Genomic DNA, 20,124 nt, shown 5'->3' with positions numbered 1-20,124 from the left:
TTGGGCTCTTGGAAAAGCCACCTACCTCTTCCTTTGTCTCTTTCAGAAAGTCCAACCAGGTCATACGCAGTGAAATATGCTGAGACTTTTTCCGATTGTTTCTAAAGCACATTAAGCATATTTCAAGAGAAAAAACTATGTATTTCTAAAAAAAACCCCTCCTATGTCACATGGCCAGGATCAACAAGACATGAAGTTTCTAAGCATAAGGCACAGACAAGAAGACAATGTAGCAATATGATGCAAAAGATGTAGAATGCCTTTGATTCACTAAGTAGCTGATATTTAAAGGCATGCATCACAGGTGTGCACCAGCAATTCTCAGCAGGCATGCTTTAATATATGCAGCTTGGTATAGAGCTATCAATTAATTTACCAGGCACAAGAGTCAAAGCAGATCTAAATGAAGCCAGAATGGGAAAGGGGAAGGTGGAAAAAAAACAACAAACGACATTCTCTGAAGAGCTAATGTCGGCCTAAAGCACAACATTGTGAGAGGCAATTATTGCTTTGGGTCAAGCAGCAGACTGAGGTAACTAAAACAGACCTCTGACCCAGATTTCCTCTTTGCTGTATCGTCTACATTTAGGAGGTCCCCAAATCGCTCATTAGTGATAAACTGATGGTGCGTTGGAATAACCCCTGTGTGCCTTCTAGCTGCAATATCAGCTTCTTCTTGCTCACGTTTAAGCCGTCTCTGGTCCTCTAAAAGTTTCTGCCATAAAATTGCATAAAATGGGCAGTAAATCATCTAGTTAAAGGCATTCAAAAGCTGCCATAAATGTGACTAAAATTCCTGAGGTCCCTGCAAATATCTGGGGTTTTACAGGTCAATATCAAATACTGATTCTACTAACTATCTACTAACAATACCCTTTCATTTTGCAAGCACAGAAGGTACATCATCATTATGGCATAACTGAAATCCATCTCATACAGAGGATCTGATCCAAAGTTGATGAAAGTCAATGAGTTTTTCTAAGTTTTGGGCAGCTCCTGGGAGCTTCTAAGAAGATTACTGATAATGTAGAGAGTTGATCCAACCCCCCTTCAACCAACAAGGAGTTTCTCTCATTGACTTTCAAGAGACCTGAATCAGCCCCACTGGTAAGTTATGAGGCACTGAAGTCCCCTGAGCCTTGCAAGGAGCTTGGGAGAGTGCGTAACCACATTCAAGTTCTCCCACACTTCCTTTCGGCTCGTGTAACACACTTGGTAAAATAAGGTAAATAAACCCCAAAGAATTATTTGGGACTTCTTCAGTCTCCAGCACACTAATGGAAACGTGCATTCTTGAGTACCTGGGCGGAGGGATTCTCCCACCTTTTGGGGCTGACTGTAGGCTAAAGAGTTCAGCTCTGTGCTAACTCATTTAAAGCCAGCAGGCCTTACTGAATGCAGAGTTCTGGTCTTATACGAGTTCTCATGCTGGATTTTGGAAGTTGGAGGATTACTAACTATTTCATAGGAGAAGACAGCAAAAATACATTTTTCACATAGGAATTAAGAGTGGGTTTTACCGTATTTCAAAGCATAGATAAACATTATCTGAACTCAGAAAATTAACATGAAAAATAAAACTTTTTATCCCCCTCCCCCAGGCAGGGGAAATTAATTCCACCTTCCTGGAAAGCAATCACTTTATAACTTCTTTAACTCAGCTTGAGTACAGTCAGTGCTGAAAAGTCTATGTGGCTTTTCCATTATTTTGCCTTGTCCCAGTGTTGCTCAGACAGTTCAAAAAGGACTGATACAACTTCAGACACCATAAAGAATTCCATTTTGCACTGGAGAAAAACTTCCCACTTTCTGATAGCTTAAAATATCTCACATTTGCTATTCAAAACCTGAGGACCCCCACAGGAAAAATACTGTTTTTCACCAGTTTGATCAATACCGACTCAAGTGGCTTGCATGAAGAACAACAACAGATTAACCATCTTTATCTGAGAGTACTGGGGTGTTGGACCACATCTCACATACATCTCCAACCTTTATTATTTAAGGCCCCTATATATAATTCTGTGCAACTGATAAGAACTATCAGGCTAATTTGAAACAAAAGCTAAACTGAACTATACACATTATACATCAAATCAGTGGCAGAGATAGTATTGAAATTAAAACATTCTAGTTCCTGCTTGGTGCTCTATTTTCCAGTACAGTGTCATGGACGTACAAGCTGTCCTTCCATAAGGCTGAATGCTATGTTTCTTCTATGTGGGGCTCCTACAACTGTTATGAGGCCATAAAGGAGAGCATTACCTCTTTGTCATCATGCCGCCTGCGGATAATTTCTTCTGGAGTTTCCATGTAATCAACTGGTGCAAAATGCCTTGGTGATTCTGAATCTACTTCAAAACAACATAAGGAAGTTAAAATACAGATGGATTTATCTAGCATAACCAGAAAGGAAAAAAATAGATATTTTTAAACAATTTGTTTCCATTATAACAGTAAGGATTCTCAATTGCCATTGACCAAATTGCCAATCAGATGTTGATAATTTATCCATTTTCATTTTTTTCCCTTTTGGGCTGTACATGTGAACAAAGATCCAAAAATAGGGAGAAAATAACGGTACAGGAAAGTGTAAAGACATAGAAGGACTTTGTAAAGAAAGGATTCACTGCCATCAAAGAATGATTTGGCATTTTACTGTTGAGAAAAGTTTAATACACACACACACACACGCACACACAACTAGACCTTGAGAAACTACTCCTTTAAAGCAAATCATCTGGGTTTGCTTTATAATTCCCATGTGTGTAAATGATACAGGATAAGAAACATCTCATGTTGAGATTCTTGCATCCCCAGAGCTGCTTGAGAGATAAACTGAACCTGATGTGATTAGAAAGGCAGCGGAAATCGTTTCTCAGAAGTGCAGCTGTTAACAAGTCCTGAACAAAAATGCTGAGCAAGACACGCAAAGGACGTTAGACACACTAGGGGGAAAAAAAAAAAAGAGTCAGGGGATGCAAAGGTGAGGAGTAAAAATGCAAGGGTTGTGGAAGAAAAGGGGAGGAGAAAGGAAGCAAGAAGACAGATGAAGAGAAACTGGTAAAGAACACAAAAACCACCTCCTAGGTACGTCCCAAGTTCACTTTGCGGGTTGTTGTTTGTGTCCAGGCTGAGAGCATATGGAACAGGGTTCCCATTGTTTAAGGAGTCAGGAGTGTCAGCCCGGCCCATGAAGCTATCTCGGCTAGGTCCCGTGGTGGGGAAGTAGCCAAGCCTTTCCACAATGTCAAAGGAAGACAGGCGCCTGGGGGCAAGAGGCCTGCTTCTGAAGAACAGTTGGTGCTGGGAGTGGTGACTCTTGTTTCCTACATTCCCCTGCAGCTGTATGGGGTCATCTGGGTTCTCAGGGCTGGGCACTGCCAGGCTTGCCAGGCAGTCTGGGGATGGAGTTCTGCAGGATTTGTGTTGGAAGGGCTTTTTCAATCGAAATGGGAGCGGACTCATTAGGTAGACGTTTCTGGGGAGCATGTGCCTGTCCCCATAGACTTCCCCTTTGGAATCAGGGTTCCTGGAGGCTTGCTGCTGTTCATGCCTTCGGATGGTAGTGAACCTGGTGTAGGAAGCTGGGCATGGGCCTTTGCATCTGTTGATTTTATGCTTCTGAGGCCCATTGAGGTTGCTGCTGCTGCTGCCACTATCATTGGAGGCATTTGAGAGAAGATCTATCTCATCTGTGCAAGCTGAAAGTGTGTCCATAGGGATGGCGTCACTGACATCCGAAGCCGTGTCCTCCACATTGCTGCAGGAGCGGGAGGATTTGTCGGCCAAGCAGGCAGCATCCTTCTCTTCTTGGTGTGCTTTTGACAAATCCAGAAGAATCTCTGCAGAATATGCAGCACTCAGACAAATTTTAGACTGAAGAGAAGTGGTGGATTTGTTTTGTCCAGGGGAAAAGTCAAGTGAGGGCATTGATCGGGATCTCTGGATCAGCTGCTCGAAGGCACTGATACGGGAGGAAACAGTGTCTTTGGGGATCTGCTCTGAATCCTCTCGACTAAGGCTGTGCTCCATCTTGTCCTTTGCTTCATTCTCAAACTGAGATGCAATATCCTTCACGCTGCAGGAGGAGACTGTGTCCAAATGGATCCTGGAACGGTTGATCTGGTGCATGTCTTTATAGAGCGTTGTAAACTCCATCCCACTTTTTCTGGAGGCACGGAACAGGCAGCCTTTCCTAGAGTTGGTGCCATACTCCTGCAGGCTCATGGTACTGCCAGATTTGATGGCATACTCTTGCTTTGACTTCATAAAGATGTTTTCTATGCTTTCCCCTATATCTACCATGAAAGCCTTTTTATTATCAAACAAGGCAACGGAGCTACGAAGGTTTTCGCAGCTTTGAGCTTTCTCGTGAGACAGCAAGATACCCGTCTTGTCCTGCACAAGAGCAGCTGGAGCTGCTAGTTTGGGTTTGAATTTAGAAGGGAGGATTTCAGTAATGCAGGCTTTTGCAGCTGATAAGGGCTTCTTATGTTTACATGCGTGACCTAACATACCGGTATGACTAGCGTTAAAGGTTCGGCTATTAACTGAAGAGGGTGCAGTCATATGAGCATTCCCACCTTTACGATCCACTGGTAAGCATGCAGAATAAAATAAATACAACCTGTTAGCTTAAGTGCTAGAAAGCTATTGAGAAAGGAGAAAGAACATGCTTGGATGTCATAAAATGCACTTTAAAGAAACAAAATTCCAAAACAAAGAAAAGCAGGAAGAAACTGCAAAACAAGCTGCGCTTACAGGAGTGGGTGAAGTGCTGCTAATGTCTCTAAAATGAGAGGGTTGGCCAGAAGCAGATCTGGAGCACTTTGAAGGTACCCTCCTAAAAAGTGCTAAGCTTCCAAGGAAGCTGTGGCACCATGGAAAAGGGAACTGAACTCTGGGCAGGATCAGGGTGTCAGCAAGAATGCAGAGGCACTAACATCACAAAAATGGCTTTATACCAAGCCTATAATCACACCTACTATGGTCTCACCACAGTGCTTGCCAAACAGTTTATTCCTTGGGAGGGAGAAAACAAACAGTGGCTGACTGTGCCAGCACAAGCACACCATATCAGCTGACCTTGCCCAAGAGATGCCCGCTTAGAGATTCCCCATACTAGGAATAAGCTGAGTGTCCTTCAGACAATGTGGCTGACCATGTTTGCTTTAAAATTCAAGGAGTCAGATCAGGACATTTTTCTTTTTTTAAGAAGGATGCAGCCTGGTTTCAGCTTAGACTGCAGCTTTTAGGTCTGTTTCCAATTTGAGTTCGAATTCAAATGTCAAAATAATGATTCAGGTTCAATTGCAGTTTGGGGAAAAATAACTGAACAGATTTTTTTTGTTCAGATCCAGTTTGACTTCCTGCCCTACAGGCCTGACAAAATGCTGAAAAACAGCTGGAAGATGGAGACAGAGAGACCTTTTTGGTGTGATGTACTATTTTTAGGGAGAGCAGTTCAGAAACCCAACACATTCCTTCTCCAGTCCTCTCCCCATCTCAAGCCATTTTTAGGTTGAAGTTGGCTCAGAGGTACATTCCCCAGTACAACTCCCTGATGGGAGTCAGGCTCTTCCTTGTCTTACTCTTCTAGAGAGTCTGTGATGGGGGGAGGAAAGGGGAGGAGATAGATCTCTTCTGGCTCACGGTCCCAGAGCTGGCTGGTTCAGCCAGCAATTGCTGGTTCAGTGACCCATGCATTCTCTGTACATCCCTGGCAGGCAGGAGGCTGTGGAGCACATGGCACCAGCTACACCAGGGTAGCCAGGCCAGCAGACTGGGGTGGCCTGCTGAGATACTGCAGCGGGAAGAACAGAAAAGGCAAGGAAGGGCTCTAGCATGGCAAGGCAGTGGGAGCAAATGGATTACAAGGCCAGCCTAAGCTACCTCGAGGAAGAACATGAGGGTTTGGGGTGTGGCTGAGGTGCTGGATGGAGGGAGCTGGTCTCTCTTGGGAAGAGGAACCTGGATCGGTTAAAGGCACCATGAAAAATATTGGCCAGCGTGGTCTGAGAGAAAAAAGGGTGGGAACACAGAGGATGGCAAGGAGGAAGGACAGCAAAAATCTCAACTGGCTTGAATAGGACTCTAAACCTTGCAGCAGTTTGCCCCGTATCACCTGGCTTTTGACACTGTGCAGAATGCAGAAGATGTTAGTGCCCTGACCACCTACCTTTTGTGGAAGCAGAGCTTGAAGGTCGCTTGAGACCACTCAGTCCCTGGAATGGGATATCTCCACCTTCCAGTACACTCTTATAAATCTGCCTTTCATTCTCCAAGGTAGCAGGGTCTCCCAGAGTTTGCTCCGACTCCCTCTTCACTGCATTGTAGTTGGGTGAATAGGTGGAGCTGGAATACACAAAAAAGGGGAGGGACACCAGGGGGTCAGTTCTGTTTGCTGAGAGCTTTATGTAAAAGTAAGGGAAAACCACACTTTTGAACCCAGAATAGATTGTATATGAAGAACTGGTGCTGAATGAAGAGGTTATGAATACATTGTGATGTTCTAGGTTTGGCACTACGAAGCATTCTCCACCTGAGTTGAGGTGGAGCAGGTCCAGGCTCCACCTGAAAACCAGTGACAGGAAGGCACTCCTCTATTTTACAGATGAGGCAACAGTCAGAGCAGATGCATGGTTTCTTTGCACACATGAAGAAATTCATTGGTTAGCTGGAAGTAGCACAAATACCTTCTAGCTCCCAGTTTCCTCTCCTTAAACACTAGCCATGTCTGTCTCTTGCTTATAAAGTACAGCTCAACCAGTTCACCTCAACCAGTTCAGCCTCCCAGTCAACACTACAGTTCAAGACTCCCAGAGCAACTTCTGAAGCCCATTAGTGAGGAACCATGCAGAGAAGCAATAGTACAAGGCTATAGACACTACTGTTTTAATTGCCAAAGAAATTCCCAGATGTGCAGAGTTCTGCTCAGCTTTGTCTCAGGCTTCTGCTACAGGGAATAAAAATCCCTGGACTCTAGGTCTACCATGCAGATATATAAACAGAATGCTGTTAAAATGAGTATAATTTTAATTTAAGAGGCTTTTAAAGACTGGAAATTTATTTCAAACCCCTTTTCTAGTCATGCACCGACACAAGTACGCTCACACATCTGATTTCTAGATTTCACTGTTTTCTCTCTAAAAGATTAACCAATAATGCCATGGCATAAATGACCTTTCAGGTGTAAAAACTTACTGAGCAATCAGGCAGACTATGTTTTCCTAAAAGCTAAGCTCATCTGATACCAGCTCTTGTGCTCAACCTGAATAAGACTGAGTCTCACACAAAGTTATTCTGGGGCCAAAGCATGACTGCTGGAAAGTTTGAAAAAATAAAAATATACAGATTTGCCAATTAATAGAAATATTTGACATCCTGATATCCAAGAGTGATTCAAATGTGAATGTGGAAATGCTTATGGTTATGCCTGCTTGTTGTGGATAAATTTGTACATGCATCTGTTTATTTTGGACAGACATTGTACTTCTGGGGCAAAGAGAAAGCTTTCAAACACATCAGAGGACTGGCTATGGAGGTGAAATTACACAATGTCTGGATCACAAAGATGATTTTAGTTTCCAGACAAGGAAAAACAGGTCATATGCAGTCAAATTACTTTCTGGAGTAAAAGCTCATGAAAAGCACCACAAAAGGGGAAGGGAATACTGTCACTTTTTCAACCTAAACAATGCTCAAACAGGTCCACTGCTACAAAGCTGTTTTTTCCTATAAGGGTTATCCCAGTGCTTCTCTTTGTCAGGTACCTGAGGAAGTCCTGCCAGATGCTGCAGGGCATAATGACTGCCATGAGGTAAGTTGTTAGCCTAGTTGTTAAAAAAACAAAGGGTTAAAACAATCCTCTTTCAGCATACACCTGTGGGAGAGAGAGGAGGCATTTCAAAGAATCCCTTTACCAGTTGCTCCCTTATTAATAAGGCCAGCAAGCAGTACTGCAGTAGGGCCAAAGCAGTCTGCAAGATCAGGATTGGGTGAATGGAGAGAAGTGCAACACTCCAAAAATAAGACAATAAACTCCAGCGATCTTTTCTCCCTGCTCTCTAAAAGCAGGACAGGAAAGAGTGTGCAACTCCACTGGGCCTCACTATTGTGTCCCATTCCCAGCATACTCAGGTTGCTTTCTCTCCACTGGATCAGACATTGGCGCTCCTGAATGTTTTGGGTGGCAGAGACAGTGCTGCCATGGGCAGAAACCTTATCAGTCATGGGCAAAAATAAGCTATTTATGCTAATCTCTGATTTTTTCCATTTATTTTATTGCTCTCTTCCTACCAAAACAAAGAGTCATAGGAGCAATCGACAAGATGCAGCAGTGTGTGTTTCCCAGCAGAATGAACCCAGACAGAAGGGAATTGAGTTGAAAGAAGCACAGGAGACCTCTAAGGCCCCCAGAGGGGCTATGAACACACATGGTATTAATGGGTATCTGGAGAAGAATTTGCCTTTTTTAACAAACCATCCTCGTAGAGGGGATCACTGTGCCTATGGACAATATTAAGTATTCAGTCCAATTACAAGGAGCAGCAGGCTCACAGTAGGAGTTGGCTCCATGGCTCAAATAACTCAGTACGACTCAAGTAACTCAGCACAGCTCAGCATCTTTCTCTGGTTTTTTTTGTCATGTGTTCCTCTTTTAAGAAAAACCAACTCATTTAGACAGAATATACTGCTTATTATATATTCCTCTGAAAAATCAGTGCCACGTTAGATCTTTGAGAAATACTGTTACTCCTACCACTGTTCCCTTTCTGTAGACTGGAAAATTATTGCCTTCCATCAACAGCATCCTTTTGATCTGGTGCACATAACAGGGAATACCTAGCAGGCGCCAATCTATCATACACGTGTAACAAACAATTTTTGTTTATTCCACACAATAATGTTACTTGCATGAAGATACAGTCAATTTGCAAACTTCATCAAGACGAAGTTAAAAGTCTCTTGGGTTTTTTTTAAGCCACTGCCTGGCACAATCAGCAAATCTTGTCTAGACAATCCAATCTCTCATGTAATCGCTTCAAAATTCATTCAAGATCAAAGAGCAGATATTGTACCTGGACTCATCTAAAGTACACGTATAATTCTTAAGGTACATGCATTTGCCTATATCCATCCCCAAAAAATAAAGCCAACCCATTTCCAGTTCACAAAACCCTGTCCTACATGACCTCAGACCGCAAAAGAGACATCAAAAAGCAACTGAAAAACTTACTAGGAAGAATGGTCTGTGGAAGTTTCCAGAGGAGTAACACCTGCCGTATTCTGCAAAAGTCCAAACAAAGGAGTCATTGATACGCACTTATACGTGAGAAGAAAAAAAAAGGCTTGCTTAAGTAATTTTCCATCTATTGCTTGAATATTAGCCTATAGGAGACACTGGGGTTTAAGTCTAAAATGCAGTTTAAGCTGCCAGTGTCTTTGCAGAAAAGCAACGATTTCTGAGTTCCTTCAGGGCAGTGACAGGTTTTTAGCACAGCCGATGCCTTTTCGCAGTGCCTATTCTTTTGTCTGCAAATGAGTCATTGTGAATAAAGCCAAAAGCAAGAAGAGATAACCAGCTGGGCCATGACCAGGAGACACATGCTCATAATTATTTCCCCAAGCTTTTCCCCCAGCCGGTCACTGCCCGCCTTTGCTTTAAAGGTATATTACATTTCTGCAGCACAGTACATTCCTCAGCGTTCAAAAAAATATCAAAGCTCTAATAAGAAAAGCAACATTTCAGTTCAGTTTCCTTACTTAAGAGAAGCAATGCCAGCTGCACAGGTTCAATAGCAAAAGCCAGTTCTTATCCGCTTGCTTTAAATCCATCTAACACTTCCTAGACACATTATTTAAAAATTGAAGATGATTTTAGCAGAAATGCTCTATCTGGTGTCCCCTCATATATGTGAGGATTCCCATGTAAGAAGAAAAAGCAAATCTTGGGTTTGATAAAGCAGCTTTTTCAAGTCCTGGTGAAATGCCGCAGTTTCAAAAAAAAAAATCAACAACAGAAAAAAATAGAAAAAATGGCGTGTTACCAATTAATCTATCATTTCATGGTTCGAGTCCTGCAGACCCTCGAAGCAGCAGCTGCAGCTGACCTGCCCTAGAAGGCCACGACAAGGTGCAGTGTAAGGAAAATTGTGTAAAATCTCTTGGGAATATCCAAAATCTTGGGTAGGCGTGAGCTCCTAGCACAGAGCAGAGCTTGTATGAAGGGAGGGTAGATGGCAACACGCTTGAAAGGCACGAGATGATGACGTGACACGCCAACCAAGAATTTTAAGCTGATTGCTGCTGCCTATTCATGTGAAAAATAGAGAGGGTTTTTTTTGCAGACACTGAACTCTAAACCCGAAAGGGGGACTGAGATGGGGGTGAGGGGCAGCTGAAAGCAAATGGGGGAGAGAGGAAATCACTGTATCTGAAATGGATTTCAAGCCGGATTCTCAGCATCATGTTCTATTATTTCTGACAGCGACACAGCAAGCCATGCAGTCAGAACGGTCAGAGCCATTATTTATCCCAACCTCATTTAATAATCATCCAGCAGTGAATAGATTAGAGCAGAGAGTTTGGAAACAGGGATTGGCAGCATGAAAAGAATAGGAAATACCTTCTGTGGCTTTTTATGTGGCGCTTTATAAAGCTTCTCCATTTTTTCTAAATCTGCCTCTAACTCAGTCTGGTAGAGGTAGAGGTCTTTTTCTAGATCAGTCTGGTTAAAGAAGGAGAAGAAGAATGGGAAAATAATGCTTAGGGTTAGGGGAAACCAAAGGAATGTTAATTTTGAAAAAAAAAGCGAGCCTTTTTAATTGAAAAAAAGATGAAGGTGGTATGAACAATACACAGAAATTCACTAGCAATTAATCATGTTTCAATCATTACAGAGGAAATAGTTTTAAGCACTTAACATTCAAATCAAGAGATGCACAGGCCTGCTAGAATCTATTTCTACAAACCATAAAGTTATAAAACCCACCTGTAAGAAAAAAAAAAGATACTGTAACAATATGCATTATGCTGTTAGTATAATTATCATTTCAAGTCAAGATAGCAAAACCACCACTCTAAATTACAGCTGATTATGATTTAAGAATTGTTTATTAAATCAATTTACTAGCTACTTAATTGTTAGGCTAATGAGCTCAAGCCCAATTAAAAAAAATCACTCACAAGCACACAAAACCCAAGCAATGTTACAAAAAAAAAAAACCAAACAAAAAACCACATACACACATACATACACGCTGGATGCTGTAGTGCATGAGACACAATTACCTTTCTATCCTCTCTAGTAAGGATAGAGCAATCTCCAGGAGTATAATCCCAAATCTTTTTTGGAGGCTGATGGAAAGCAGAGGAAGGAAATGAGGAAATGAAGATAAGGAAAGACATCACAGAGAATATGGAAACTGGATTAGAACAGAGGGGGAATACAATAGGGGATTTGCATCAACACTGAAAGGAAATTATAAAAAAACAACAAATCACAACAGAGAAAGAGAGAGAGAAAGACGGATAAATCTGCTATAGCACAAATATCAAGAAATCATGGGGGGCAAAAGGGAACATACATGCAGTCTGGGAGGGGCTGTTTTCAGTAGTATGGGAGGAAATTTTTATTTTTGCAGGGTGCTCTACAGATTTTTGGACTCTCCGAGGGAGCCCACAGCTGTTCGTTAAAGCATTCTTAACATAAAACCAAAACAAAATGGGGAAAAAAACACATAGTCATAAAAAGCATTTGTTTTGCTCATTCTTCTTTCAAAAGGAAAGGATAATACAAGGGCCTTTGATAAAGAAAAGGGAAAATCTTTCCCACCTGCATCAGACTATGAATACATACCATGTGAACAAATGGCTGATTTTCCAGTGGTGGCATTGTGGGGCAATGAGAATGCAGATTTGTTATTTTGTACTTCACTGGTTTAGAGGTTTGTTTGTGGTGATTTTTGGTGGAGAGAGTGGCACACATGAAAGTTTTGAAACTAGTTATTTAAAATTCATCCTACAGGTGAAGGTGCCAATTTCAAAATAGGATTTTCCTATTTGAATGCCCATGCAAATATCAGGTAGGATTATTCAAAGTGAAAGACCTTTGTCTTGACACTCCTATCCAAATAATGCCAAGATAGCATCCTCATTTCACCAGATATGCACCTCTCACTGATATGCTCAAAGAGACTTTGTTCTTATTTTGTGAAAAATCTTTGAAAAGCCCAGATACTAGTGAATATCAGTTGAAACTCTCAGCTGAGAGGCTTAGCCACTAGCTGGTCACAAAAATCTGGCCCTCCCATGACTGGAGTGAGCAAAGCTACAAAAAGCATGCTCTTTTGGCTGCGATAATGAAGCTCAGAGAGGCCTTTGCCAGCTATAAAAGTCTGAGATGGCATCCTGAATTCAAGTGCCTGACGTCAAAAAACTATTTACAGAGTACGACATCCAGGAGTTGGCACAGTTCTTGGGGAGCATGGCTGCACGGCTGTGGAGCTGGAGCAAGTTGACATGGGATATCGTTTCAAGGCAAGTTGTAAGAAAGCAGCACTTAACAACAGTGCCTTGAGCAAGGCAGAGAACCTGTCACTAGAACAGATGCTCTGCTGAACACAAGACGGATTGCTGGTGTAGCCTGAGATGCCCTCTTCGGAAATAAGGGCAAGGCTGCTTGACTAAAAGTACAGATTCACACTTCTAAGGAACACCTAGAAAGGACCAAGGGCACAAATGCTCTCCTTTCTTTGACACATTTTCAATTAACTCATGCTAAGTCAAAGGACTATAGAGATGACAAACCTCCACTCATTGCAAAAGCATATAGCTATTAATTACGTGAGCAAAGATAAGTGGGTTTCTTCTCACTGTGGAAATCTTAAACCATGACAACTTGTAAAGGGTTAAATTCTTATACTGATAACACTTAAAAGCCTCATTGAGGTGAGATTTATCTGACTTCTACTGCCTAAAAATTAGGGAGTCTCATCTCCAGCATTGCTGTAGCTCCTTCTTTAGCTTAGGATGGAAGGTCCATAGCTATAAAATATAGTTTTCTGTGAAAGAATGTACTACCCAACCACTGTACATGTTTGTTTCTCAGCAAAAATTACACTATATTTCTATGACATGATTGGAGTGAGCACTCAACTCCAGGCAGCTACATTCTGTGCAGAGGAACTGACACTTCTGTCAGAACAAAGACTAGATTTAAAGAAAACCTGCTCTCTGGTGTTCATGTGCAGTTGCCTCTGAAGACAGTACTGAACCTTAAAACATATTTCTGTTTTGTTGTACATGCAGGGAAATCTCAGCAGCACTCAAAAACAGAGTGGATGGGAATTTGACAACTGACCTCAAGGAGGAAGGAGAAGCAACAACCAACCACTATGCTCCAATACATGTGAGAGGCTGATATTGACCCCCTGGTGCAGTAAGAGTAGCTTATTAAACAGTATTTAGTAACAAACTTAATAGTGTTTAATCAGTAAGAACCAGGCCAAAAAATGCTTTAAAGTCGTATTTTTTGCAGTAGCCATGACCACTGATGTGTTCCCTCCATCAAAATGTCATTTGTCCCACTGAATAATTAAGCTTTCGTTCATCCTTTTCCAGAGGGGAAATCAAGGCTTTTTTTTTTTTTCCCTCTCTCCACACAGAGCAACACAGGTCCATTTGAAAAGAAAGCACACTGTTCTCAGACTCCTTTGGTTTCAGGGAATGGCAAGGGCTATTCAACACAAGCTGATGCCCTCTATTTAGGCAATGGGCAGCTACACGCATAGGGAAATGATCAGGAAAAAAAATGTTGTGATCTGTTTATGGATAGTTGGAAATTACTGATTTACAGTTTCCAAGCCAGGGATAGGAATAAATGATTCTCCTTGACTTAAAGCTACCTCTCAGCTATCCTAGATCTTGTTAGGCAGAGGGAGAACAGAGGCTTTGAATAATGAGAATAGGATATTATTTCTAACATTAACAACAAAAATGGAGTTTGAACTATGGTGTGTGAGAAAACATTGCCTTGTTGATACATGGTGCTGGAAGGTGGGAAATGTTTGCAAATGGCCTCAAAATCCTAAAAGTGGTCACAGAACAGCTGCTTTACATTAGTACTAGGATGACGTTATGTACAATCACATCTTTATATGAGTAAGACAGCTGCTTCGGGTTTAGGGCCTAGCAAAGAGATGTGACAATCATTAAAAAAAAAAAAAAGTCAGGTTGACTTCATTGGTCATTGCAACTATCAAACTTACCGGTTTCCCAAACTCCAATTCCGAAAAGAATTTATACCAAGGTTCATTCTTTAAATCTATCTCTTCTGGGCTTATATCCCGAGTCTAAAGGAGTTGGTGATAGGGGAATGGAAGAGAGAGAAGGATAACATTATGCAAAGAATACACAGAAAGGGACTGTTAGAGATGCAGATCCTATGGTTTCCATTCTGAAATGTAGATATTTAGCCTTATAATTTGGCATTTCTATAGCACCTCTCTCATAAAGGCCACGAATTTCTTTGCAAACATCAGTTAAGCCTAATAGCATCATTGTGAGCAACATGAATATGAATGAATTGCATTTTACAGATCAGGAGACCCACACAGAGAGAGATTATGCAGCTTGCCCAGAGTCACAGGAAGACTCAATGGAAGAGCTGGGAGTCAAGGAGTCCTACTGTCAGACACTTCCATCAAGTCCAAAGCTGCATGTACTTTAATTTTTTTTTAAATTGTTGTTTGATTAAAAAAAGAGAGATTTAGTGAGACCTGAATCAGATACTGCATCTTTAACAGCACATGAATATGTGAGAAACCCTGTTCTATACACTGCAAACAGAGTGGAAGGTGGTTTTCTAAATCAAATGAGACACAAGTCAGAGAGAGCGCATCCTGAAAGATCTCTGAAGGGATGGATAGAGCGACAATATTACATGTTTCCTCACAAATAAATGTTAAAGTATCAGACAAAATTACAGTGAAGGAAAACCAGACAAGACAGAAAACAGTACAGCTGAAAAGGAAATTCCCTTTCGTTCATACCATCTGTTTTAATGAAACAAAAAAAGTTGAAATAGTTGTAGCTGTTTAAAAACACTACTAGTAAGGTAAGAGAATAAAAGTCCATTGCTGAGGCTTATGAAATGCCACTCCCCAAAAGAGATCTAGCTAATTCTTGCATTTCAGTACATCTTAGTACATTAGTCTTAGACATAATGGATCTCAGTGCATTAAAAATATAAACACATTATGTCTGATTTGCTAGTGTGATCCCAAGTACTCCATCACAATAAGCAGTGAGCCACACAGAGGCACCATGTGTCCCATGGAAATTGTTCTGTGATGGTGTTACTGAGGCAGCTGACAACAGTGCTGGACTTAGACATCCCAGACTCTGACACAGCCATTAGCATCACAAAAAAGGCTCTGGGACAAGAGCTCAGGACTGATGCTGAATGAGAGGTAATGCTTCAATCTGTAAGATAAATAGTTACATCATGTTTGATGCCTGATGGCCTGGAGAATCATTTGGCTATTTCTTAAAGGCAGAATAGAATCAATGCCTCCATTTTTTGTTTACTGCACTCCAACTAAAAGCACTCATCTTCTTATATAACTGCCTTTACATTAAAACAAAGTGCACTGATGTCAACAGGAGGCTCTTTGTTGATCTGAAATAGTTTTTGGGTTGGGATTCTGATAATCACAGCTAGGAGATTACTAGCTGTGATTTGTGATCCACAAATCTCCTGCGCCCTTCTTGAAAGATCTAGTCACTAACCACTACTGTTATATTTAATGAGACTGATGGAGACTGTGAAGACCTTCTTTCTTCTGCGATCTACGGCTTTAAATTAAAGCTCATAAAAAACCATTGGAAGTAACACAGCTATCACATTCATCTTGGTTTGATGAGCTCTGTACGTACAACTTTTCTCAATTATGCTGATGATGGTCCTGCTTGTGGCTTATAGACTCTGACTCCACAGTTCAATTAAGTGTCTGATGAAGCCTGAACATGTAAACAGTGCCACTGGTGATGACAGACCTTTTGCAAATGCTTAAGTACACAGATGAAGCCGGCCTTTTGCCACAAGTTTTAATCTTGTCTGTTTACCGTGAGACAAAATTGCCGCTTAAGTCAGCAGAAATCTTGTTCCAGGATGGACTGCAGGAATGGAGTTGTCATACCATGTTCAAACCACTCCTCACTGGCACTTCTCTAATGGGCTGAGGCAATGCCCAATAGTATCAAGAGGGAGTCATCCACCGCCCCTTTGAATAGGCACTAGGATCATGCTCCCATGAGGAGCAGCTTTGTTGAAGTCAATGAAGGGACACAGGTGTGAAAAGAAGTTGGTTGCAGGATCTTCAAAAAGTGATGGACCTCGATTGCACTTGGAAGGAAAAAAGAAAACCCACCAAAATACTAAGGAGAAATGTCAGGTCCTAGATTAGATTTGATTCTTACATTTCTATTGATTTAAATTGCTATTCATTCTTATGTAAAATCCTTGGCAGGTTTTCCAGGAGCATTCCTTTACCTACTTCATGCATAGATCAGTGCCTGAGCTGTTAAGGCACAAAGTCCAGTTTACATTTTGAATCTCACATGCAATTAGTACTTCTAATTGAATCCTTCAAATTAATGTCTATATAGAACTATATCTTTATGTACAAAACTTGCTATATACGACTAACATCATTCAGTATTTTCCAGCACTTACAGTGTCACACTTGCACCACTGATGGACATCTTAAATGATCTGTGGTGATTTACACAGGATTGGTTGGTGAGGTTAGCATTACCTCTCTGCCCTGTTCTTTGTCAAGTGTTCTCAGCCAAGGCTTCAGGAAGAGACTTTTTTATGTCTCCTAGCTGTCACAATTCACAGCATTGCTTACTAATTTCATACTCAAATTGGTAACAGCTTGCTTAATACTCTAGGTTACCTTCTGGCATAGTTGGGGAGCTAGCTCCCTTTCAATCCTGCCACCCCTGCCACAGAAGTGGTGAGATCCAACTGATGAAGAAAGCACCCCAGGGGAGATGGCCATGTCCTAATGCACCTCAGAGGCATCCACTGAGGCACATTACAGGCATTCTAAAAACTAGATCAGTGTTTAAAGCATCAGAGGAACAAAGAAACTGAACCTGCCTGCTTTGTTGCATAATGCCTTCAACCTTCCTGCATCAACTAATGCTGTGCCCTAGAAAAAGTACAGCTGGCAAAACAGCTGCTGAACAGGTCACAGTGTCAAACACGGATTAAAAACTAGGGTTAGTGATCCATACTTAACACGGAAAACAACAAGTCCAAAAGGAAAGAAACCTCTCAATCCCCCTGGATTTCGCTCTATAGAGAACAAAAATGTTAGGAAGTTATGCAGAACAGTTTTCAAAATCTATCACACGAGCACTGCAATGTAAGCATAAGGAATCCCATCCAAATAGAACCAGACAAGCATTTGGAGAGTATTTCATAATCGCAGGGTAAAGCCACAAACTAGGATAAATCAAACATTACCATCTTTTCATTGTTCAGAACGGAGGACTTTCCTGGCTGATAGTCATAAATGCTCCTGGGTTCTGCACGATATTTTCTGGTGTCCACCTTCTTGTCTGGAGGTTCCCAGTCCGTCCTGAGGAAAAAGATCAATTAACCCAAATTTCTGTGGTTTCTATGGAGACAAACACTTCATTTTGACAGACACTTTTCTCCATTAATTATGGTTTAATCAGGGTACATTTTTAATCTTGAAAAGGAGTCTGTTGCAAGAGGAACAGTTCAGATAGGGCTCCGGACATATATTTTTTTATCTATAGCAAGCAGAATTTGATACAGCTCAGCTGCTGAAACCATTGGAGCAGAGGGGGGTTATTCCAAGTACTTTCAATAAACTTTCAGATTTCCAAATCTTTCCTCATTGGAAATAGCTTAATGATGGGCTTCAACTAAGCTCAAAAATATGAACAGAGCAGAACTCAGATTAAATCTCTTTTGATAAACTTCTTCATTTTAGCCACATTACTGATTACCTGACTACCACTGCTCTGGATTCTGGGAGCACTCTGGAGTCCAAGAGGAAGTCTCTTCTAGAGACATAAATGAACTCTCTCAGACTGGCATATCTAAAGATGACTAAGAACAGTCCACTGACTACCCAAACCACTAAAATTTTGTGCAGTGTCTACACTGGCATAGTTCAGACAACAATAGTTACAAAGCATTCAGGGTCCATATCCTACAATGTCTAGCTGTTCTGAAAATTAATATACTCAAACACCTCATGCAGAAAAACAAATGCCCCCACAAAACCCCAGAAATCAGGCCATTTAAGATGGTAAACTAATTTTGATTTTGCTCCTGACATGTTCTCTTTGATGGGCAATGTGTATGTGGATTCATCTTACCTATCATTCACCAAACAAAAGGGAGGCATCTAACCAAAACCACTGCTCCACATTTCCTCTCCCTTACCCTACTGATCTGGTTAGGATAGGAACAAACCACTGAGTTTCAGAGCCCAAACTCTCTCCACTGGCTGATGAGAGACAGAGACAACCAATTTAATTTTTTTTCTTTCTAAAGTAAGGCAAGATGACAGCCAAAATGACTGGCTTACAAACACTACTAATTTTAACAAGGTTGATTTTTGCTGTCCAGAATAACTTGATAGCTTAAGATTCCAACCTCAGAAAAAATTCTCCCTACTGAAATACTCATTTGCCACTAGATAATAGGAAGCACTAATTATTGTAATCCTTTCACTTGCAAGAGTTTTCTCAGAGGACAGACACTATGCCTTGAATTCCTGTGTCAGGAAGACATGTTCTATCAGTAAATTTTGTCTCCTGATCTGGTGACCTGAGATGCTCACTAAATTAGCAATCTCAAATTACAGCATTGCTCATTTGCAGCAAGGCAGCAAGTGAAAAACATTAAGAGCCTGTGGAAGTTCATGAAAGAGTAAGGCACAGTTCAAGAGCTGGGAAAATTCAACAGGACATAAAATATTCATTGCTCATTCTGCTTTCCCTTCATTTGGTAAGTGCATTCATTACTGTTACAGAAGGGTATAAAACACATGGTAATAAACAAAGCAAAAAAGTCATCCTGAAAGATCATAAATGACACTGCTAACTAGAACCTACTTCCAGTAAAGTTCATGTGAGTGGAACCTCTCAAAGATGAAAAATGTAACGAAGTTTTTATCAAGGTTCAACATAAATCCAAATTTTGCTTCTCTGCAATTATGTCTACTTGCTTATATTCTGAAGTGACTTTATAGTATCACACTGAGCCAAGAGTTTCCACTCTACCTATGTGGTAGGCACTGTACAGGCATGACACCCAAGGAAACACTCCTCATCCAGGCAGGAGACTATGCAACAAACTGTGTGATACCTGATAAAAAAGACAGATGGAATGCAGGACTGGGCTATGACAATGAAGGAGTTCACTGCTGCCTAGTAGAAGACTCAGGGTAAAAACTATATATCCAATTTCTCAAAAAAGTTTAACTGCAGTAGTGGACCTAAAGCTTCCACTTTTGTCCCCTTCCCATTCACAGCTTTCAGATATTCTTCCAGTATGTATCCATATGTATCTCAGTTCAGGTCACCTTTCTGGGCTTGATTTCAGTGATGAAGTACGGTTTGGTAGTGGCAAAGTGGCAGACCTCTTTACAACCATCTCTGAATCAATGTTGTCCATCTCACTCTTGGATCGAGGAACTGAAAGCTGGGTTCTGCCTGCATGATAAGTCAGAAATAGGAATATTGGTGAATTGGATAGGAGGCAAATAAATACATACTTTACATGCCCTTTCTGTTTGACAGATTAAACAAGACATGTGAATTACTTACTGTCCTCAGAATAGGAATAACGAGGAGAGTATGAATCAGAATCTTCATCTGAAAAACAAAAGCATTTTGCACGTGAGCTGAAAAAGCCCCAAAGATGAAGCACCAAAGACCCTTTCATTTTCCCTACTAATACATTCACCATAATTTGAGTGATATGTCCAATACTTACCATGGGGAGAGGATCCTAAAAAATAAAATCCCAATGAGGTTTAAATTGCATTTAAAGATAATTCCTAGATT

General features: G+C 41.1%; 1 protein-coding gene across 2 annotated transcripts in view; it reads right to left on the bottom strand.

Moving 5' to 3' along the window:
• SORBS1 (sorbin and SH3 domain containing 1) overlaps positions 1-20,124 on the bottom strand; it is a 76,863-nt gene that overhangs the window by 18,983 nt on the left and 37,756 nt on the right. Inside the window, exons 16-26 of one of the 2 annotated variants that reach the window (XM_029958485.1) lie at positions 19,885-19,932; positions 19,641-19,770; positions 17,543-17,657; positions 14,274-14,357; positions 11,296-11,361; positions 10,631-10,732; positions 9,242-9,291; positions 6,182-6,357; positions 3,084-4,598; positions 2,266-2,351; positions 548-715 (exon numbers count right to left, since the gene is read on the bottom strand). In XM_029958485.1, the coding sequence (XP_029814345.1) occupies positions 548-715; positions 2,266-2,351; positions 3,084-4,598; positions 6,182-6,357; positions 9,242-9,291; positions 10,631-10,732; positions 11,296-11,361; positions 14,274-14,357; positions 17,543-17,657; positions 19,641-19,770; positions 19,885-19,932 (2,540 nt within the window). The remainder of the gene's footprint in view (positions 1-547; positions 716-2,265; positions 2,352-3,083; positions 4,599-6,181; positions 6,358-9,241; positions 9,292-10,630; positions 10,733-11,295; positions 11,362-14,273; positions 14,358-17,542; positions 17,658-19,640; positions 19,771-19,884; positions 19,933-20,124) is intronic. The other variant, XM_029958486.1, reaches the window with a different exon arrangement.

This window comes from Manacus vitellinus, unplaced genomic scaffold (genome assembly GCF_001715985.3).
Source record: "Manacus vitellinus isolate BGI_N305 unplaced genomic scaffold, ASM171598v3 scaffold_15_pilon, whole genome shotgun sequence".
Classification (NCBI taxonomy): Eukaryota; Metazoa; Chordata; class Aves; order Passeriformes; family Pipridae; genus Manacus; species Manacus vitellinus.
This window is presented reverse-complemented; position numbering and strand designations above follow the sequence as displayed.